This window comes from Equus przewalskii, chromosome 12, assembly GCF_037783145.1.
Source record: "Equus przewalskii isolate Varuska chromosome 12, EquPr2, whole genome shotgun sequence".
NCBI classification, from domain to species: Eukaryota; Metazoa; Chordata; class Mammalia; order Perissodactyla; family Equidae; genus Equus; species Equus przewalskii.
Genome location: NC_091842.1, coordinates 6,348,897 through 6,371,726, shown reverse-complemented (window position 1 = coordinate 6,371,726; position 22,830 = coordinate 6,348,897). Strand labels below are relative to the sequence as shown.

The window sequence follows — 22,830 nt, the reverse complement described above, 5'->3', positions numbered from 1 at the left end:
GAATAAAACACTAGCTTCCATTTAGGAAGGTCCTCCTTGTGTAGGCTGTGTTGCAAGACATCGTCAGGTGTATCCAGTGAAATGACAACAGCAATTAGTTGTTAATGAGTAAACGAAATGCCTTTCAGTAACCTCCAGGAGTGACCTCCTGACTTGGGCGTGAGGAAACAATCCAGAAAAGGAAGGTCCAGACATCTAGGCAGGTAAGAAAACAATGAGGTTAAGAAATGAAAGGTTTGGGGGCCGGCCCCATGGCCGAGAGGTTAAAGTTCCACATGCTCCACTTCAGCAGCGTGGGGTTTGTGGGTTCGGGTAGTGGGTGTGGACCTACTCCACTCATCAGCCATGCCAGGGAGGCATCCCACATAGAAAGTGGAAGATTGGCACAGATGTTAGCTCACAGTATTCTTCCTCAAGCAAAAAAAGAGGAGGATTGGCAACAGATGTTAGCTCAGGGCAAATCTTCCTCACCAAAAAAAAAAAAAAAAAAGAAATGAAAGGTTAGGTCAGAAACAGCTGGGGACCAGAAGCGGGGCCAGCACTCAGGTAAGTAGAGATAACGATGTTTAGTCTGGTTTAGAGAGGAGACTTCTTGAATACGGGAATAAAGAGGAGAGAGAACTACCCACTGGACTGAAAGGAGAATGCAGATTACTTGGGGGTGATGGAGATTCCAAATGGATTTATTCAGACCCAGGCACTCACTCTCAGTGACAGTCACCTACGAAGAGAAACAGCTGGATTCCGGATCTACTGCTGTGTTGCTTAGACATAGCTTGTATTCTTGGATATGTCACTAGAATCATCGGAAGTCTGAGCTGGAAGGGGCCCTGGAAACGATCTAGGCCTGTCCTTTGATTTAAATGGTCGAGGCTCCAAGGGGCAGCCTTGAGTCCAGCCCAGGAGACAGTCTGCTTTCACTGGGCTCAGCCTGAGGCAGGCGGGCATGTCAAGGGACTCTGGGGAGAGGGCTCTATTCTGAGGACCACGACCCCAGGGAAGGCCCCCAGACGCAGCGGACGGCTGCAATGGCTCAGAGCCTAGTCTTCCTAGGACACAAACCAAATAAAGGCATTCAAAGAATTGGGTAGTTGGTCAAAAACAAATATGACAAACAACCCCCGCTTTCCCTCTCTGTGACAGGTTAACAAAGAGAGGAGTTTGTTTGCTGGAGAAAGCAGAACGAGCTTTCAGTTCTACCCTGCAACTCCGGGAAGACGAGAAATGTCAGCAGCAGGCAGGGAAACACAGGCCGCAAAGCTGCCTTTTTGTTTGGGTGGTTAAATTTTATGCAGACTGGATAATCACAAACGTCTCAGCTACCTCTCAACCGTATCCTTTTCTCGCATCGTGTTTACCGTGTCCATATATGGCACTTCCTGCGATCATGGCAACTTCGTTAGGGGTCAACCGAGCGCACTAGTTGCACAGAACGCACCTTTAGGGGACTTTGTCTCTTTGAGAAGTCCCTCCCTCGAAATCGAATTCCCTAAAGGTTCTTCACTCACGAAAAACAAGGTATTGCACGCCTATTCGTGCACGGCGCTCGGTGTGCAACAGGCCACGGGCTCTCGCAGCGCTCCCGTCGGGAGGCAGCAGGAACCCGGAGCCCTGAGTCACAGGGAGACCTGGAAAATCCATTTCCTTCTCTGACCCTCAGCGTCCGCATCCGCAAATCGCGCCCCTCGGAGGACGCGGCGAGGACGAGGGCGACCGGGCGCGCTCCGCCCCAGCCCCGCCCGCCTGCCGCCCGCCTGCCGCCCGCGCCCGGCACCGCCTCCGCCGGGAGGAGGCGGGAAGCCCGGGCCACACGCTCCAGACCCCGCGCGCCCGAGGCTGGGCGGGCGACGCAGCGGCGCGGCGCGGCCCCCTCCCGACGTGGCCCGCGGGGGCGCGCACGCACGCAAGGCGCGGGGGGCAAGGCGCGGGGCGCACGGCGAGGGCGCGCGCAGGGCCGGGCCGGCACGGCGGCGGGCGCGCGCGCGGCTCCGGGAGGCGGCGGCGGCGGCGGAAGCAGCGAGGGCGGCGGGCGTCCGGCTCTGAGGTGCTGGTGGAGGCGGCAGCGGCGGCAGCGGCGGCGGCGGCGGCGGCTCCGGACTGGGCTGGGCTGGGAGCGAGTGAGGGTCGGGGGTGCCGGGCGAGCGGCCATCCCCCGGCTCGACCATCCGCCCGCCGCCCGGACGCCTGGGCCGCGGAGTTTGTGTCCCGGCTCGGACCCCGGCGCCCAGCCCGGAGCCGTAACCTTGAGGCGGCGGCGGCGGCGGCGGCGGCGGGGCCGGGCCGGGCCGGGCCGGGGGGCGGCGGCGCTGGATCCGCGGCTGCCCGATCGTTGGCGGGAGATGTCGAACCCCGGGACGCGCAGGAACGGCTCGAGCATCAAGATCCGTCTGACAGGTACGGCCGGCTGGGGGCCCCCGCGCCCCCCCGGCGCCCACTCGCACCCCGCGCGGCCCCCGGGCAGCCCCGGAATTTCCCGCAGGGCGCCCCGGGGAGGTGGCCCTCCCCCCACGCCGGCCGTTGTCCCAGGACCTCGTCACCCCCTCGGCCAGTGCCCCTCGCCGCTCCCTCCCGGCCCCGCCCCCTCGCTGCTCCCGGCCCCGCCCCCTCGCTTCTCACCACCCCCCCCATCCGCCCTATTCTCGCTTCCCTCCTTCTCCCCCCTCCTGCCCGCTCGCTTCTCCCCTCCCGGCCCCGCCCCCTCGCTTCTGCCCTCTGGGCCCCTCTGTCTCACCCCCTCCATCCTTCTCCTGCACCCCTCCCTCTCCTCCCCCTGACCCCCTCGCTTCTCCCCTCCATCCTCCTCCTGGCCCCCCTCCCTCTTGCCCCCTCGCTTCTCCCCTCCTGGCCCCCCTCCGTTTCACCCCCTCCATCCTTCTCGCTCCCCTCCCTCTCCTCCTCCTCCTCCTCCTCACTCCCTCGCTTCTCCCCTCCTGGCCCCGCCCCTCGCTCCTGGCCCCGCCCCTCGCTTCTCACCACCTTCCCATCCTCTCCTGCTTCCCTTTCTCTCCCCCGCTTCCCTGCCCGCCCCCTCGCTTCTCCCTCCTGCCCCCCTCTTCTCACCCCTCCCCCATCCTCTCTCCTGCTTTCCTCTCCGTACCCTCCTCGCCCCCTCGCTTCTCCCCTCCTGGCCCCGCCCCTTTCTTCTCCCCCGGCCCCGCCCTCTCACTTTTACCCCCTTAAGCCCCGCCCCTCATTTTCGACCTAGTCCCGCCCCCGCTTATCTCCCAGCCCCGCCCCCTCGCCTGTGCCTCGCGGCCTCCACCCTTTCCTTCAGTCTCGAATTCCTCAATCCTATCTCGCAGCTTCTCCCGGTCCTGTTCTCCTCACTTCCCCTCCGGTCCAGACCTCTTCAGTCTGGTCCACTTCCTTCCTCTGCGGCCAGGCTGCTGTTCGCTCTTGACTGTGCCGCTTCAGCTCTTCCCTTTTCACCCCCACCGCCCAGCATCCTTGAGCCCCAGGATTAGGCGCTGATCCCCCTACCCCCGCCCCTTGCACACTGGAGGCTTTGGCAGCTGCCGTAACGCAGGCTCCTGGATTCCCTCTCGTTTAGTCTTCAATGAAATGCCCGTGTCTTCCAGGTGGCTCTGTAGTGCCACCTTCAAGGGTGAGCGCGAAGCTCTGCCGTGGGCCTGCGACGTGGTGGTTTGGGCGTGTGTAGATGCTCATGTGTCTGCTGGAGGTGGCCCTCGCTAGCGGGCTTCGGAGGGCCTGGACCAGTCTGCACCCTCGTCCGTCTGCCCTTTCTCCCTGTCGTCAGTGCCACGGGGCTGCTGCTGCCCCGTCTCCCGGTTTAAACTCGTACCTGAGGCCGGACTGTAGTGTTGCGAATACGGTTCTGCTGGGGGACTTTCCAAACTCAAATATTTCCAGCTCCGGAAAGGAAACACAAAGTTCGGGCTAATCCCCGGCAGGGGTTTCCCCCTGGATTTTTCTGTTCAGTGGCGGGTCTGGTGAGGACTCCAAAGCCAGAGTCTGGTCAGATCCTTTCAAAGAGAGAATAAGCACTGGGGACACTTTTATGGCAGATGCGTAGCCCTAAGTCATTGTAAAATCTCTGAAAACAACAGTGGGTGATTGTTTTCAAACTAAAATTTCCTTTGAAAGTCATAGTTGTTGCATGATCCAATTTTTGTGTCAAGAGAGGTGTTATAATTTTTTTGGTATAAAGATGTCAGAGCAGGTTATGATCGGATAATAGGATCATATCAGATGATGATTTGGATTCAAACCCAGACCCTGGTTTTGCAAAGAAACAGGCATATCCCAGGGATCTTTGCTTCTGGAGAGCCAGAACCCTTTCTTCCAGGGCTGGTGGGAAACGCTTCTCACTATGTCTGTACATTGTTATTTTTATGGTTGCATAAAAGCCACGTTTTTGACTTTGCAACGCTTGTAAAACTTTAATTACTGGCACCTTTAATTTGGTTCTCATTTACAAAGTAATCTATAATTGACATCAGATTGGTTTCAGTTTTCTTGTTAAAAGCAGAAGTAACTGATTTTGTGAGTTCGAGTAGAAATGTGATTAATGTTTTAGAAGGAATAGGTTTTAATTACAATGTTTGTGTTCAGGTGTAAATGTATTAATTCAGGCTGGCAGGTCTGGGCGCGTGCCATTTTCTCGTGAAATGGAGGGCTTGGTTTGTCCTCCAGAATTATTTTTGGATTCACGAATTTAGAAGTCGTAGATGCAGAGTGCTTTCAAGAGTTTGGGGTGGCATTTGATACTGAAGGATCAGGTGGTGAGCGTTCCTTCTGAAACACCGCTCCCCTTTCCCTCAGTTGGTGTTATTAACGATCTGAAAGGATCCGTGAGTGTGGTCATAAGGGTTGCGTTTAGTGGCGATTGTGGACGAACGTAATGCCACTTGTCTGTTGAACGTTAATTTAAGTGGAAACGTTGGAAGTAGATATTTTGTTGAAGATGGAATGGGTTTCTGCCTCGTCTTTAAGGTCATCAGGGGAAGTTGGATTCCCCTCACTTCTGGCACATTGGGTCCCCATCTTTCAAAAGTTGTACACTTTTATTACAGGTTTCAGAGTTTATTTCCACGTGTGATATTTCAAAAAAATGATTTTTAAAAGTAAGGGATAGTCTAACTAGTCAGTGAATACCACGCAGAGTGTAATTCAGTGCAAAGTATGAAAACGTTGGAGTTGCCAGAGAGCATTTAGAACTTTGGGGGCCACAGCTATATTTGATGGTGAGTAGAATATTGGCTTTAGAGTTGAGCCTTGATTCCAGTCGGATTTACCATTAAGTGCATGATAAGGAACAGATTCTTTAACCTTTGCGGGTCTCCGTTTGCTAATATAAAATGAGATTTCAACTCCATTATAACATTCTTTGTCTCTTTTTTTAAGTTTTGTTGTTTTTTTGGTGAGGAAGATTGGCCCTGAGCTAACATCTGTGCCAATCCTCCTTTATTTTGTATATAGGACGCCGCCACAGCACAGCTTGATGACCGGTGTGTATGTTCGTGCCTGGGATCCAAACCTGCGAACCTGGGCCACCCGAGCAGAGAGCATGAACTTAACCACCACACCACTGGGCAGGCCCAAATTCTATTTCTTATAGTATTTATCAATGTGGCTGCCTACTTATTCCAAATTATCATTAGGTGCTGATCCTTTCTGTTAAGTGTCAATCCTGATATTCAGAAATTTGTGTTAAAATACAGCACTTGTGTTTGATTTATGCCAAACATTAATTTTGTGTATTGATTCCACTTATGACTTTTTTTTTCTTCCTTTGGAATCCCTTTTGGTTTTGAAAACTATTGGGTAGTGTGTTGAACTGCTTTGGACCCCTGGCCTAAATAGTGGAAGAGTACTTGAGTATATTTAAAAGAATATAATTTTAATCAATGCCTGTGCTGTTTTAGCAGGGAAATAGTTGTTAAAGGTTTCGGTAGGTTCACGGGCAGAGTATGTGCAAAAATGAGTGGTCTTTGTTAGGGAGCACTGTCTCGCAGACATTTGAGACTTCGCTGGCAATTCAAACACTTTGGAAACATTTTTCTTTTAAATTCAAGCAGGATTTGCAAAAACTTTGTTCTTATGTGGTACACAAATGAATCCCAGATACGTTCCTGAGGCCACTTTGGGTAAAAGAATGGAATTTTGAGCTCTGAAGGTTCCACAGTACTCTTCAAACACATTAAATTGTATTCTGATGCGAAGCAGTTAGTTGAAATACCAAGTGCCTAAACTTTCTGTGCTTTTATGCCTTGAAATCCTCTCAGACCTCCTTGTGTTTTTCTATCTTTCGGAGCATGACTGCGTATTGTCAAGAGAGAAATTCTAATTCCAAGGAGAGTGTGGGGAAGACAATTTTCTTGATAGCAAATGGCAATGGAGACTACTTTTAAAGTTGTAGCGTCTGTACCGTGAGGCTGACTTGTGTTTTGGCATCCAGATGATGCAACTTGGAGAGAAATAGTCAGAGAAATAGTTGTTAATAACTTTAATTGACCAATAAGAGGTGACCTAATACATCTAAAATACTTAAGTTCCTCTTAAGAAAGGTTAAGAAAGCTGTTAAGAGTGTTGCCTTCATCAATTTCTACCAGCCAAGAATGTGACTTACGTAAGGCAGGCAGAAGCTTTAATAACTATAACTGTCATAAGATGGAACAAGTCATCAGTTTTTAGCCGTGCTTTGCACCTGAGTTTTCGTAACGTTTTCTTTACGGTCTGCCTCAAGCTTATGAAGGTACGGTCGAGGCACTTCTCTGAGCTGCGTTCTCGGAGAGTGCAGGATGGGTTAAATCAACTATTACTGCAAAACTTAAACTGCAATTATACTGTAAAGGGAATCACATTCTGGGGCCAGCCTGGTGGCGTAGTGGTTACGTTCCCACATTCTACTTTGGTGCCCAGGGTTTGCAAGTTTGGATCCCAGGTGGGGACCTACACACCGCTCATCAAGCCATGCTGTGGTGGTGTCCCACATACAGAGTAGAGGAAGATTCGCACAGATGTTAGCTCAGGGACAATCTTCCTCACCAAAAAAAAAAAAGAAAGAAAGAAAGAAAGAAATCACATTCTGCCAAATACAGGTTTTATTATTGATTTTACTTGTGATTTAATCTCATGTGTATTAAGAAGAACCTTTTTTAAATCAATTTTTTTTCTTTTTAATCTTCTTGACCCACCTGACAGACTTGAGAACTGAAACAGTTCATAGACTTTATTTCTATGGGTGTTTTTATAGTAGTTGTGATTTATCAAACTAGAATTTTTCACTTCGAGTCTGTTTGTCGGAGGTCAGAACTCCTATTTTTGCAATTGTGAAAGTTGTGTCTCACTTTGAGTTTTTCCTTCTCTTCTACAAATTTTCGTTTTCTCAGTTTGGTCAAACTGTAAGGTTCTCGCGTGCAGCACTGGGCGCAGGGCAAGGTTCTGGGGTCTGACTCACTTGTGAAGGAGTGTTTCCTCACGAATCAAAAAAAGCAAAGAAAGACTGACCCATAATATTTCACCATCAGCTCAATGATCCAGTTAACCAGACTGGCTGTTTTGTAACGTGTTTGTGGGCATTTGTTGAAAGTTAAAACAGCTGAACTGTGCATTTTATTGCGTGCTAAGAAGAGCAAAAGGGAAGTTCAAAAAACCTTCTGAAATAGATGAAATGATTTGATAGCCTCACAAGGCTCTGATTTTCTGGTTGAGAAACCCGAACTTTTAGGATTCTTACCTGCGTCAAATTTTGGTAATTTCAAAACCATTTTAGAGGTTGAATATTTTTAAACAAATAGAGAATAAAAAATATATGGGTTTTGGTTGCCAAATCACTTAAATTACTGGTATGCCTGTTGTTTCATTAGTGAATTTTATTGAGAGAAAGCCCCTGACTTAAATTGGCTTGCTGCCCACGCGTTCTCACTCTAGCTGACCCAAGTCCCTAAGGCCATTCTGGTCACAGAAGAGCCGGGGCTGTGTTGGAGGAACAAGCTCACAGCCATGTGCATCGGCGTATCTTTTAAAAATGTTGCAATTAGTTGTGTCTACCCATGCAATTTAATCCGCTTAGATATTTAAACTAAGTGGAATGTTGTTTCCATATTTCTGGATTAAAGGAAAAAAAAAACCCTTTTATTGTTTTAGAACAAGGCTTAAATAAGGGACAATCAGTGCGCCTGGGGATGCGCCCAGCTCTGTCATTCCAGCTGTGTTCACCTCTATTGCAGCTGAAAGGAATTCTAATTGGCTGAAGAATGTCGGCACCAGCGTGTATCACTGAGCATGAACCTATGACGCTGGCTGCTGGGTGATGCATTTCAGATGTTTTAAGCTCCGGAGTCCAACTTGGAGCCTGCTCTCCGGAGTCTGGAAGACAACGTTGTGAAGCTGCAGGTTGTAGATGGCAGCCTGCTTCTTTTGCGTGTTGGGCATCTGCCAAATTCTCTGAAGGCCGTGGTGCTTTCTTGTGCCTTAAACTCTGGATTGGGAATCAGAGGTCTGAATTTTATTTCTAACTCACAGAAGTGCCGCAATGAAGAAAGGGGTGGGCGGAATTATATATAATCTTTTCCTATCTCACTTTTCCTTAGTCAGTTTTCCTATCTGTAATTGAGATACCTGCCTTTTTATATCGAGCAAGGACTTAATGTGGATTAAATATTTTGATGAGTAGTTAGGAATTATTTATAGAGTAGCACAATGTAAATACAGAGTCATAGATGTCTGTTATTTCTTATTCCCGAATCATCACGTAAATGCTAAAGCTGACGATGTACTTTGACACTGAAGAAAATCTACAGGACCTGTTGATAAACATGGACAAATAACACTCAAGAAGAATGAATTGTGAAATTCTCTGTGCCTTCAGAAAGTTCCTTAGAGAAACAGTGTTAAAAGCCAAAACCAGCGTGTCCTTAATTGTGAAAGCTTGGAAGCATTCCCATTAAACTCAGGAACTGTACAGGGATGGACCCTGTCACAATTGTTAGTAACTAGAGACAGACATCAGAAAGCAGAAAGCAAAATTGCTATAGTTTTAGATGATCTGATTTTATATCTCTAAAAATCCCAAAGAATCAGCTGAAAAACAGTTATAAACAATAAAGAAAAGTTTCAGTAAAGTAGTTGCATAGAAAATTTCTCCATGGAAAAATAAAATGGATAAAAATTGATATGCAAAGACGAACTAGGAAAAACAATTTGCAATCTGTATGAAAATGAAAGACTAGCTTCTTTAATATATAAAGAGCTTTCAAAATCAATTAGAAAAAGGCCAAAGACCTATTTGGCAGAGAATGTGGACAATTCACAGAAAAGAATGAAATTGCCTTTCAAACCTGTGAAGAGACTCTTAGCCCTGTTTGTACTAAATTTACAAAATACCAGTTAAAACTAAGGGCGAGATAAGTTTTTCATCTAGCAGATTGGCAGAGACCAAAGAGGGAAAATACGTCATGATGACAAAGGTGTGGAAAAGCGGAAATTGTTTTCCACTGTTGGTTGAGAATGTAAATTGATACAATAGAATGAGGAGAGCAGTTTGGTGCTGTCACATAATAAATGTATGTGTATCCCCTTTGAGCTAACAATTCTGCCCTAGAAATTTTTCTTAGAGATATATTCACACATTTATGTAAAGTCTTAATGTACAAAATTATTGCAGCATTGTTTGAAATTATAAAACACTGAAAACAACCTAAATATGCGTCAATAGAGAACTAGTTAAATAAATTATGGTATATCCCCAGGGACTTGTAGCAGTTTAAAAGAAAGAGAGAATACTTTATATTCTGATATGGAACATTCTCCAAGATGTATTATTCAGAGGAGGCAAACAAGCCTGGTTCAAAAGAGTGGATATTGTACATACTATCTGAGTAAAAATAGAACAAAAATAAGGGCTGGCCCGGTGGCGCAGTGGTTTAGTGCACACGTTCCGCTTTGGCAGCCCGGGGTTCGCAGGTTCGGATCCCGGGTGCAGGAATGGCACCACTTGGCAAAGCCATGCTATGGTAGGCGTCCCACATATAAAGTAGTAGAAGATGGGCACGGATGTTAGCTCAGGGCCAGTCTTCCTCAGCAAAAAGAGGAGGATTGGCAGACGTTAGCTGAGGGCTAATCTTGCTAAAAATATAAGTAAATAAATAAAAGGGGAAATTTATAGATGTATTTGTATAGCCTGTCACCAGAAGGATACTGTTGAAAATATTGATGTGATTTCCTCTGGGGTGGGGAACTGGGACCTGGGGGATCCAGGTGAGGTCTCTCACTGTATTCTTTTCTCATTTCTTTTTACTGTACTCAGTTCTTTTTGCTATATTCCGTCTGTACTGTTTGATCTCCTCTCTTGAGCAGATGCTGCTTTTCAACAATTAAAAATGTTAAAAACAAAACAAAAAAGAACCTACAGTGCTTCAGAAAAGAGTTTCTTCGAGTAACTAGTACCTTAATTGCCAACAGTAAGTGTTTTCAAGTGTAGGTGTTCTGAAAATTCAGAAGAATTGTGCCGAATGCATTTTAAAGGACTCAAACGGCATTTCAGGGCATCACCTGTGTTCAGGTGTGATTCCCTACCAGGAAGATTCTTGGGTTCCAGAGAGTGAAATACTTTGCATCCTTTGGAGGTCTGAACAAACTTTTTTTCCCAGAGAATATGTTCATTCTGATACGGAGACACCCTCCTGCCAAAAAAAAAAAAAAAAAAAAGAACCACCTGCTCCAGCAGGATGTTAACATGAGCCCGCACGATTCTCCCCAGCTTCAGGAATCTGGGCCTCCGTAGACCTACTTTCTATAAGCGAGTCCTTTGAAAGACTGGGGTCGTGATTCTGAATAATAGTGCTGGTTTACGTAATTTCTTTGGAATATCATTTGGGGTTATCTCTGGCCCATTTCTGTAAAATAACCTCACCCCTAAATGGGAGTAATAAGCCAGTAATAATAATTTGGTATTTTTTCCCAAGTATTTACAATCGATATGTTTGTTTTGAACTTCTTTAACGGCCCATTCGTTAATTTTAGCGGTACCCGAAAAAGAAATATTGGTGTGACTCTGTAAAAGTAGAAAGAGCTGTAACCATCTGTAATTTATTGCCTTTTTATTCTCCTCGATCTTTGGGATAAAAATCCTAAGTTTTACTGAATTGTATTTCTCCATATATTATTTACAGATCATAGATTTGAGAATTGCTTGATGCCTGTTCATACATGTCAGGAATAGTAATGCATTATGTTTATCCAGCATTTCATAGTCCCAGAGAATCCTCATATACGTTTCCTCACTTGAGCTGAGATATCAAGACAAGCTTAAAAAGGTGCTTTTTTGTATGTATTTTTATTTCTAGCTTAAAAAAAGAGCATGCAATTTGTTTGGGTCTTTAAAAACACATTTTACAGGAGAGAAAAGGCTAGTTTCTGTTGTCCTAAGTGGATAATCATTTCATGTGCAGCTAGAAAAATCCGCAGAAGCACACCCAATCCAACAGTAATAAATTCACGTGCTTTACAGTAATCAATAGTCATGGGCAGGAGAGGGCCTGCAAGGACTCATGGGACATTGATTGAACGCTTCTTAGGTTTTAGGATAATTCACACTCACAAAATTAAAGAAGTTTTTTGGGGGGGAAGGTAGCCTTTTTTCTCCTTAATTATGTAAGGCTGGAAACGTGACATTCATTCCTCTTCTCCCCCAACCATGCCTAGTAGACGCCTGAAGCTTAACTTGCCCAAAACAGTCTTCTTGATTTCCCCTTCCCCAGAAACCGTCCTCTCCCTGGTCTTCCCCACTTGATCAAGTCTATCCTGTTGCTCAACCAAAGATCAGGACTCATTGTCGTTCTTCATATCTAACTGATCCTCGAGCCCTCTCGTGTCAGCCACCACAGTTTATCTGGAATGTGTCTTCTCTTCATGTCTGTTGCCCTCATCCTAGTTCAGGCTGCGATCACCCCTTGCTTGGACGCTGCTTCTTGCCCCTTTTTATTTAAATGTTACTCGCAACCAAAGCTATCCTGCTACAGTCTTAGTTCTTTCTTTATTTCAAAGATGTTAAAAGATTAATTAACATCGAGAAGGAAAGAGATTTACTAATTGCCCTTTCTCCTGGCGAGGGCAGCCCCGTCCCTCTTGGCTTCTGTTTTCACTGCCTCCAGCTTCAGCTCCAGGAGCATTGGTGAGGGTGGCCGGTTGTCTCTGTGCAGGTGACACGGAGCTGCTCCTGGTCCGATGATTTAGGGATGGCCAATGACAGGTTTAACTGTGTACAATGGTGGAGAGACATTAGGAAACCAAATGGAAGACTACCATTTAAGAGTGGGGGATGGGAAATAGATAGTCTTTATGGCCCAGAGCACATGTTACGTTCTCTCATACAGCAACAGCGGAGCAGGTTGTGTCTGGATGGCTGGTGATTTTGTCACCCAGACAATCATTCCCCAAGATGCTCTGACCCTAGTCTGCCCCATCTTAGTAAGTGACGTCATCAACTGGTTGGTTGCTTGGACCCAAACCCTTGGTGTCCTCCTTGATTCTTTTCTCTCTCAAACTCCAGAAGTTTCGACTCTGCCTCGTATACCATACCCTGAATCTTTTTACTTCTCTCCAGCTCCGCTATTACCACCCGAGTCCTAGGCATTGTCACCTCCCACTAGATGCCTGCAGTATTCTCCTCCATGGTCTCCCTGCTTCCGTATATTGAAGTACCATACACACAGAGAAGGGCAGTGTACGGTTTGTTGATCTTTGATGAACTGAGCATACCTGTGTAACTATATCTTAGGTCAGTGGTTCTCAGCTGGGAGAGTTTCTCCCCCAACGATGTTTGGTAACGTCCGGAGACATTTTTGATTGTTACAACTTTGTGAGTGCTGTTGGCACCCGGTGGATAGATGCCAGGCATGCTGCTAAACATCCTACAGTGCACAGAACAGACCTCCACACCAAAGAATTATCCAGTCCAAAATGTCGATAGTGCTAGAGAAACTGATCTAGATCAAGAAATAGAATATTACTAGTGCCTGGAAAACCCCACAAGCTCCCTTCCCAGTTTCTGCTCCCCACTCCCCACCAGCCCCAAAGATAATCATAATGGAATCATACAGTATGCATTCTTTTGTGACCGGCTTCTTCTACTCAACGTTATATTTGTGAGATTCGTCCATATTGTTAGGTGTGGTTGTGTAGCGTTCATCCTCTTTGTGGTATAGTACTCCATTATGTGAATATACCATGATTATCCCTTAGCAGTTGATGGGCAGTTGGGCAGTTTCTAGTTTGGGTTATTATGAATAGTGCTGCTACGAACATTTGCGTGTGCGTCTTGGCGAGTGTATGTCTGCATTTCTGTTGGGTGTATACTTAGGAATGGAATTGCTGGGTCACAGAGTAGGCATATGTTCAACTGTAACAAAACTGCCAAACACTTTTTCCAAAGTGGTTACATCAATTTACATTCCCTCCAGCCAGTGTATGTGAGTTCCCGTTGCTCCGTATCTTTGCCAACCTTGGTGTTTTCTTTTTCATTTTAACCCTTTTGGTGAGTCTGACATGCTATCACCTTGTGGTTCTGCTTCTGCTTTCACTTTTGTCTAATCACCACCTTAAATGGCAGCCCTAGACATCTTTTATTTTTAACTTTTTTTTTTGGTAGGGTGGAGCTTTGGTGTAAGCGTTGTAATACCTGAGGTTTTTTCCTCTCCCAAGAAGCAATTTTCACATCCTTCTAGGCATTCTGTTGAGAATGAATGATCAGAGTGTGTGTCAGAGTCATCTGGGGGGGGCTGGTTAAAACTCAGATTGCTGACCTCTCCCAGCCACTGGCAAATATGTTTATATAAACAAATCTAGGTCTGTATTTGGATATAATGTAAAAAATGTAAAAAAATTTTAGTTAAAATCTTGAAAACTTGTTTCTGTGAATAGTTTCTAATTTATTGCTTATATAAAATTTTGTCTGTGTGCCAGGTTTTCTTTCTGAGATCTCCTGTATAGGTTCAGACTCTTTCTTTTCAATTAACTGGTACTGTGTTAAAATAATATGAACCGAGAATCATATGGACTGCTATGTTATAAACATAACTTTAATATTTTTGGTCCAAAAAGAAATAGATGCATACTTTTCACACATTCACCATGTGACTTTTATCAATTTAATCTTTTATTTTTATGAACACATCTATTCTCCCTAAAGCCCCAAATAGAGTAACTTGTATTTTCTGGGTCAAATATTATGAGCATTATCTTAGGATTTGTTTAAATATGATTTAGTTACACTTTTAGTTTCCTTTTTGTTTGTGTATTTTTAAATTGAGGTGTAATTGACAGGTCACCGTTTAGGTGTACAACATAATGATTTGACATTTGTGTGCATTGTGAAGTGACCACCACAATAAGTCTAGTTAACATCTCTCACCTTACATAGCTACCAAAACCATTGTTTTCTTGTGATGAGAACTTGTAAGATCTACTCTCTTCACAACTTTCAAATATGCAATATATTTTTAACTTTTAAATTTGAAGTAATTATAAATTCACAGGAAGTTGCAAAGAAATGTACAGGGAGGTCTGTGCGCCCTTCATCAGGCTGCCCATTTTTAACCTCGTGCGTAACCATAATATCAAAACCAGGAAATTGACACTTGACACTGGTGCAATCCACTGGGCTTATTCAGATTTCAGCAGTTCGACGTGCTCTCGTGTGTATAGAGTTCTGTGCAGTTTTGTCACATGAGTGAATTTTTATAACCACCACAGTCAAGATATGGAACCGTACCGCCATCGCAAGGCTCCTGTGAGCTACCCCTTTATAGCCACACCTGCATCCTCTCCCCCATCCCTGGGACCCCTGGCAGTCACTCATCTGTTCACCTTCTCAACAACTTTTAAAACATAAACCAGATCATATCATTCGCTTCCTTAAAGTCCTCCAGTGGCTTCCTAGTCAGGATAAAATCAAATCCCTCTGGGATCCTGCCCCGTCTGTGTCTCTCGCCTCCTCTCTGTCACTCTCTTCCTTGTTCTCTAGGCTGCAGCCACCCGGTCCTATTGGAAGAGGCCGCATTGTGTTAGTAAGCCTCTTCTTTTTGGCCACGTTGTGAGTTAGGGCGCCTGGGAACTGGGCAATCAGAGGCTTTTGTTAGCCAGGCTGGGGGTTTTTAGACCATATGACACTCAAAAAACCTAGTCTGCTTTCTCCTGGGCTTCTGGGCAATTCCCGGAGCTTGAACCAAAGCCTGAAACGTTCTCAAGTCTAGAATTTGGCTTATCTTTTTATTTTTCTTCTTTTTCTTCTTCTTTCAGAGGAAGATTCGCTCTGAGCTAACATCCGTTGCCAATCCTCCTCTCTTTTTTTTCTCGAGGAAGATTAACCCTGAGCTAACGCCTGTGCCAGTCTTCCTCTACTTTGTATGTGGGATGCCTCCACAGCGTGGCTGATGAGTGGAGTAGGTCCACACCTGGGATCCAAACCCGCGAACTCCAGCCACCAAAGCGGAGTGCACAGAACTTTAACTGCTCAGCTGTGGGGCCGGTGTCTTGGTCCATCTTGTAGCCTTTGGTTTCCTAGCTTTCTCCTTAGCCTCTCCGTCAGGGCTGGTGGTGATAACTGGTTGGAGTGGAAGGACGCCATTAATTTGTCTCTTGTCCATGGGATGCTTGGCAGTTGCGTCTTAAGTGACGTTTCCCATTTTCAGGCTGAGAATACCTGTTGGGGACAGAGCTGGGGGTCAGGATTCTTTGTCCACTCTGCTCCACAGTCTCATCTCCTGCCAGGTCCACCACTTCCCTCCCTCCCTTTCTCCTGTTCTCTCTCTTCAAATCCCTTGCTTGCAATTTGTAGCAGAAAGGGCCTCTTTCAGCAAAGCCATATTTTCTTCCCTTTTCACTTGTCTCCTTACAGATCCTTACTGTACGCTGTGAGTAGTCAGAGCCTTTCCTTATCTTGAAGGTTTCCTACCTTTAAGTCCCTTCATGCTCCTTGTCGCCTTGGTGGGCACATCAGGCCACAATCTGATTGTTCCTGTCCTAGATAATAAAGGCGGTTAAGTGCTCTGGCTGGGTTGGTAGGCTTTGTTGAGTTTTACCCACCCTCCTTTCTTCAGCCAATTTCGCATTTTTATTTCTATCTTGTATTTGCAATACCACGCTTCCTGATACTGATTGCTATTAGTTTTTTTTAAAAAACAGTGCTTTCAGATGTATGTAGCAGAAAACTTAAGTTGGCTCAATAGAGTTTTAGTCAATAAAATAACTGAAAAGTCCAAAAGTAGTCCCAGTGGCATGGCAAGGACCTGGCTTCTCCCCATGTCTCAGTGCTGTGGCCTCAGAACCATCCTTGGCTGTCTCTTTCGCGTGTGTTCAAAGCGTGCCTCCCAGCAGCTCCCGTGCCTGTTCGCTCCTCACTTTAACCAGGAGAAAAGTTAAAAGTCCACCTCCTAACAGCTCATTCCTGGAGTGGAAGTCCAGGAGTTGAATCTGCTTGTCTCATTGGCCCAATTGGGGTCATGTGTCCATCTCTGAACCAACCCCTGTGGCTGGGATGATGGGCTGTGCTGGTTGGACAATTAGGGTCCATCTTGGAGTCCAGCAATGCTGTTAGTCCCACCCAACATCTAGAACTGGGACATTTGAGGGAACAGGAAAATGGATGCTGGGAAGGCAACCAACAAATAACCAGACTGTATAATTTTTTTTTTTTTTAATCGCTGAGAAACAGCAGCCCCAGCTAACATCTGTGCCAGTCTTCCTCCACTTTATAGGTGGGTCGCCGCCACAGCATGGCTGACGAGTAGTGTAGGTCCACACCTGGGATCCGAACCCATGAACCCGGGCCACTGAAGCGAAGTGTGTGAACTTAACCACTGTGCCATGGGACCAGCCCCCAGTATAATTTTTTAAAAAAACGTATAATATTAGCTTTGTATATGCTGAGTGTAAGGATGTTAGAGCTACCATTTAATGAACTTCTGAAAAAGAAGTATGCTTTCTTTGTAGTAGCGTGAAGCAAAAGATGTATTTTTGTAACAGTTCCAGACATTTTTGCCAAGAATTAAGAATGGTGTCTTTATATGCGAACTTAGCCCACAAGTAATCGTTGTGGATTTGTATTACAGAACATTTCTGGATTGTTGTATAGTCTTGTTTTATTTGGGACTATTTTAATACTAAGATTTAAACAAAATTCAGATACACATTGTAGGAATACATTCTTAGATCATTTCTCTAGAGATAATGGGGTATTTTTAAGGAAGAAAAATACATGTTAATTGTAAATTGAATTCAGGATGTATCAAAAGGGAAAAAATTTGGTTTTTATGCAAGAGTATAATTTTTTGTAAGACAATGATTACCAACCCTCCCCTGTGATAAAGGCTTTGAGTTAATATATCTGTTCTTGATGTTTGGAGCTCTGTGTTTTCCCTCCTATATTCATTAAAAAAGGGGCTTGACTGAGCTTTGAACCTATGCTCCAAGGAATGGCTGGCTCTCTCAGACCCCGAGCTCTTCCTTCTGTGGAGTCAAGGAGGCAGAGTGGTTCAGAGCTAGGCTGGAGCCGGCCTGTGCCTTCAGACAAGTGACCTCGTCTCTTAGTTTCCTCAGCTCTAAAAATGGGGAAAATAAGCGGAACCACTTCAGAGCGTTGTGGGTATTAAGTGAAATAATCCACATGTAGTGTCTGGTACATAGTACTGAATATGTGTTAGCTGATATTAACATTGTCATATTTCAGCGAATCTAAGATGACTCTGATTGAAAGTCACACTGTTGTTTTATTTACCACTAAAAAAAGAAGCCAGTAATTACACTATAACATACGATTCATTTAAAGATTTCCGAGGTGTTAAAATATGAAAAAAATGTGTCTTCGAATCAGTGATAGATGAGATTCTGGCTGTCTGGGACTTGAAAGCCCTGGACGTTGTTTGCACACCCACAAATTAACGCCATCTGTCTTCAGTTTAAACATAACACAATGTGATCGAAAGTTCCTTTTCTTTTCTTTTTTTTGTCTTAAACTTAGATTGGATGTGGTCTCATGTGTCGCAGCATTGGCAATTGACTAGTTGCTGATTCACTCTGTAGGTTTACTAATGGATTAAACTAGACCCACGATGGGCTTGGCAACTTTGGTTATTTGCTTTACTTCAGTGATTTAGAAGAAATTTGAGATGGCTTTTTGGAAATCATTAATATTGGTTGAATAAACCTATTTAGAAGTGAAAGGCAGGTTAAATGGTAGTGCCTGTAACCTTTCAGAATAGCACAAGTTGTTGGCAGAAAGCCTGTTGAGGAAAACACCTTTGATACACCCAAACACATTCAGTTTAGAAAGCATAATATTGATATTTGAAAGCAATGCGTGATAGTTGATTTTCCACGAAAATATAAATGCGGACAGTATATTGTAAAGCTTGCGAGCTAGTCGCAGGCGGTTTAAGTACCAAGTTGGTGTAGTAAAAAGCTGCTATGCAATGTGCTTAACATAAATTTAGACGTAAAATCCATGAGGATATCACATAACCTTGAGAGAATGCTGTTTCTCTTGAAGCCTGGTGTACAGCGTGTTGTGAATGGGATGGTAGACGCCTGGTTGGGTTTTTTTAGGCCCATTTTTGATATTAAACTTGGAGTGAATTATGGAAGTCTTTTTGGAGACCTGACCTGTTTACTTAATGGATTATTTATGGCTTACTTCATCAGCTGAATGTCAGTGGGATTCTACTTTTGTTTAAGATGACCGCATGAGTGAGGCAGATGCGCTGTTGGGTTACCTTGTCATAAGCCCCAGAGGCTGGCCTCTGGCACATGTGGCACATGAAGTATTTAAATATTATTTGAGGGTATGGATTATGAGGGATTTTGGAGAAGACTATATCCCAGTGCATTCTGTATTTTAATGCTTTCTGACACAGCAGTGTCGTTTTCTTTTTGAAAACCCAGGAGGGTTTGTTTGCTGGGTTTTGTATCAGGTTCAGCTTAATAGTCCAACACAATAGCTTTTCTTTTAGAAAAGGATTTTTACTTTAGAAAATGGTACCTAAATTGAAATGGGGAAATTTTTTCAAAAGGAGACAACTTAAGTCCCTTTTTATCAACTTAAGTTTATCAGTGTATGTGCTTTTCTCATCACCTGCGTAGTAGTGATGTTTCTATTTAGAATGGACAGAAGCGAGTCCAAGATCTCTCAACAAGGCTTCACAAAAGGATACGATTATGTCAATGGTACTCCAGGTGTTTAATTTCAGGCAGTATGAATCAAGGATTTGATGTTTCTTATATTAGAAAAGATTGGACTTGATTCAGAAAAAAACCAAAACAACTCATTAATTTGAAGTGTATACATCACACCCTAAAAATTATTCTAGTTAGAGTTTTAAAATAGATAATGCATGCATATGATATAAAAGGGTATCCATTCAAAGTAAGTCTCTGTTCCTCCCTGTCAACCAGCTTGCCTCCCAAGAGATAAATATTCTTACCGCGGTATTCCTAGTGTCTCCTGTGTTCTTCTAGAGACTTTCTGCTCCCTTCCCTTTCTCCCTCTGTCCCTCTCTTTCTCTTTAACACGCGGGATAGCATCCTATGTGCACTGTGGTACATCTTGCTTTTTTCACAAATCAGGGCTTGCTCCATTTTTGTGTCTCCGGAGCTGCCTCTGTGGCAGAAAGGTCGCTGCTCCACGACTGTCCGCGTGCTCTTCAGTCTGTCCCGGCTGCCTTGAAGTTAGGTGGGACCGTGTGGTTGGTTCTGGCTAGTGAACTGTGAGACGTGCTGTGTCCCTCTCTGGGGCTGAGGCATAGGAGCCTCCAGCTCTGCCATGGGGCACCCTGGGCTGTGTATCATATGGGAGCCTCTGTCAGCCTGGGTCCCTGAATGATGTGGAGCAGAGGGTCCCCTTGCGCCCGGGCCTGCCCCCCAGACCCAGCCTATGCTGGATATATAGTGATAGCAAGGAGTAAACCTCTGTTGTGTTAATTTGTTTCTACATGGCATCAGCCTCTCCTAATTGATAGAGCCTGCTTCTTCTTAACAGCTGTGAAATGCATAACACTTTGAAGGAACCCAGTTCAGATGATCTGATAGTTTGTTAAAGAACAAAAGGGCATCTAATTAAAGAATAATCATTTGAAATAAACAAGTACCAGAGAAATACATTTTACCCCAGTGCGTTACTACACGAGCGTAGCATCTCTGTCTATCTCGGTAGTTTTTTTTTAAAGAAATAGACATCTATTGAAAAATAGAAAGGAGAAATAAACATTTTGTTATTTTAATGAGGCTTGATTCTTTAACGTTATAGTTCATAATTTTTGCATTCAAATTTGTCATTAATTTTCTAACGGAGATTATTTCTAACAGAGGGTAAGCACCAAACCCATAGACACCAGCTTTACTTGTTATCGAACGTGATACTCAAGGATGGGAGGAGTGTTGCAGAAATGTCGGCATCTCTCCCAGGGACTTCATCATGCAGAGGACAAAGAGACGTTCACTAGAAACAGTTCAGCACAGGAAGGAAAGTGCCAGGTCGAAGAGGGAGCTCCTTGTGGGCCAGAGAACAGAGAAGTCTAGCTTCTGGGGAGGCCAAATCGGAAGTGGCTCTGGAAAGATCTGGATGGAGAGAGGGAACATGCAGTAACAGTCCATGCAAAGACAGAGTGGAGCAAGAGCGTGGCCTTTCAAAGGTCAGATCGAAGCGAGAGATACCGAGAAGGAAAGGGACAGGGACAGAGGACACAGGCTTCCGCCGCAGGCTGCGGGCTCTGGGTAGCCGTAGTTAGATGTCGGAGAGATTCGATCAGGAAGTGAGACGATGAATTCTAATTTTCGAGGCCTGCCAGGTCGAAGGGGCTCTTTTGCGCCCAGAGAGCAGCTCAGGATCCAGCAGATAGAGCAGTGTAGTGGCTAAGAGCCGGGGGACCGGAGGCCTGGGTTCCAATCCTGGCTCTGCTACTTTCCAGCCGTGGAAAGTGCTGGGAAGGTGGCACAGGGTTAGCACTTAGAGAACATGACTTGTGATGCCTTGCGAAAGGAACTTAGTAACAGTGAGAAGTGTCTAGTGAGCGAATCCGTGACGCCCTGCAGCAAGTAGTAAGCGTTGTGTTACTGTGTTTATGCAAGTCCTGGGTGATAGTCTTTCTAGGGTACTTTACAAGGAATCCTTGACTGGGGCCAAGTTTGGACTAAATGGTCTACAAAGTTTCTTCTAACAAATATTTATTGAGTAACTACTATGTGCTAGGTTGTCTGGCAAGCAGCATGCGGGACATGATGAAGGGGATAGAGACCAGAGGAAGGAAGTACTTATTGTTTACCCAGTCTGTGCGTTGTTACAAAGTTAACATCACACGCCCTATTTGGCCCTTGAAAAACCATTCGCACTGAGATAAGAAGTGTCTGTAAAGCAAGTTAAATGTTGCAAGTACTCAGTGATGTTCGCCATCATGATAAAATGCAGCCGCTGATCAGGGAAGTTGAGTTAGCCCTTCTCGGATGTATTCACTTGAGTATCTTTCTCGTTCATTGCAACATGCTTTCTTAAAACCTTCTTCGAAGTTCTAATTAGAGCCCAACTGTGGCTGCTCCAGTCTTGATCGTAAGTTGGTGCTTGTGCACGGTTTCTTGTTTGTTGACACCGGGCCTACTTCACTTTACAATCATGTACTCTTTAAAATCTTTTTGTGGGCAAAGGAGGTCAAGTGTAAAGTGCCCGGGAGAGAATTGCTCGGGGTGGAGAGGCAAAGCCCGTGGAAGGTTCTGTCCCATTTCCCTGCCCTCAGCTCTGCCCTGGATCACTTCTGCTGGGCTGTGCAGCCTTCATGCCCAAAGTCTGGAGTCTCTCCAAAAATATTCTAGGATGAGAGTCTGCCAAGCGCTAGCATTAAAGCTTCAGTGTTGGGCCGTAGTTTTTTGGAGTGCCCCTTCTGTCCTTTGGCCTTTTTGATGGGAACCAGGTCAGGTGTGCACTTCATGCTGTCAAATTCTAAGGTGCACACTATGGGTGGAGTACGGGTTCCAACTTTGCTGCTCAGAGCTGGGTGACTTTAGGCAGTAATCATAAGATATTTGTCAATTATTGAAACTTTTCCTACTTGCCAGGGAGGCACTATATGGAGCACTTTTCATGAATTATCTTATTGCCTCCTCTCAATAAACTTACGAGGTAGGCATTCTTCTTGTCCCCATTTTGTAGACAGTGGAGTCGGCCGACCCAGTTCCACCGCATACCAGTGGCCTAGGGCTGGTCATGCATTTCATCTTTAAGTCTCAGACGGTAGCTGCCCGCCTCATAAGGTTGTTGCAAGGAATAAATGAAGTAAGCTGTTGCCCAGCGCATGGTAGGAGCTAGCCTGCCCTGGTGGTCTAGTGGTTAGGAGTCAGCACGCTCATCTCCACCTTCTGAGTTCACTTCCCAATCAGGGAACCACACTGCCCGTCTGTCGGTTGTCATACTGTGACAGCTGCGCGTTGCCGTGTGCTGAAAGCTATGCCACTGATATTTCAAATACCAGCAGGGTCACCCATGGCGGACAGGTTTCAGCGGAGCTTCCAGACTGAGAGATTAGGAACAAGGACCTGGCCACCCACTTCCGAAAAAAAGCTGGCCATGAAAACCCTATGACTAGCAGCTGAGCATTGTCTGATAGAGTGCCAGAGGGTGAGAGGATGGAGCAAAAAGGCCAGGCAGGGTTCCGCTCTGCTGTCCACAGGGTCCCTAGGAGCTGGAATCTCCAGCACTGAGGACGACAAAGCTGGCCTGAGGCTACACTGAGGATCTCGGAAGTGGTCTAAAGTTTAACTGCTCTGTGAAGTTACTCTGCTTCTTTATAAATTGGCGTAGACGTTGTTTCTGAATCTAGTTCTTTTGCC

At 45.3% G+C, this 22,830-nt stretch overlaps 1 protein-coding gene across 6 annotated transcripts in view; it reads left to right on the top strand.

Annotated features, from left to right (window-relative positions):
• Positions 1–1,933: 1,933 nt before the first annotated feature.
• Positions 1,934–22,830, top strand: part of SMURF1 (SMAD specific E3 ubiquitin protein ligase 1) — a 112,508-nt gene continuing 91,611 nt past the window's right edge. For 3 of the 6 annotated variants that reach the window (XM_070567474.1, XM_070567473.1, XM_070567471.1), the window contains exon 1: positions 2,200–2,394. In XM_070567474.1, the coding sequence (XP_070423575.1) occupies positions 2,340–2,394 (55 nt within the window). In that variant the 5' untranslated portion in view covers positions 2,200–2,339. Of the gene's footprint in view, positions 2,395–3,253; positions 3,605–22,830 lie in introns of those variants that run through there. The other 3 variants (XM_070567476.1, XM_070567475.1, XM_070567472.1) reach the window with 3 other exon arrangements.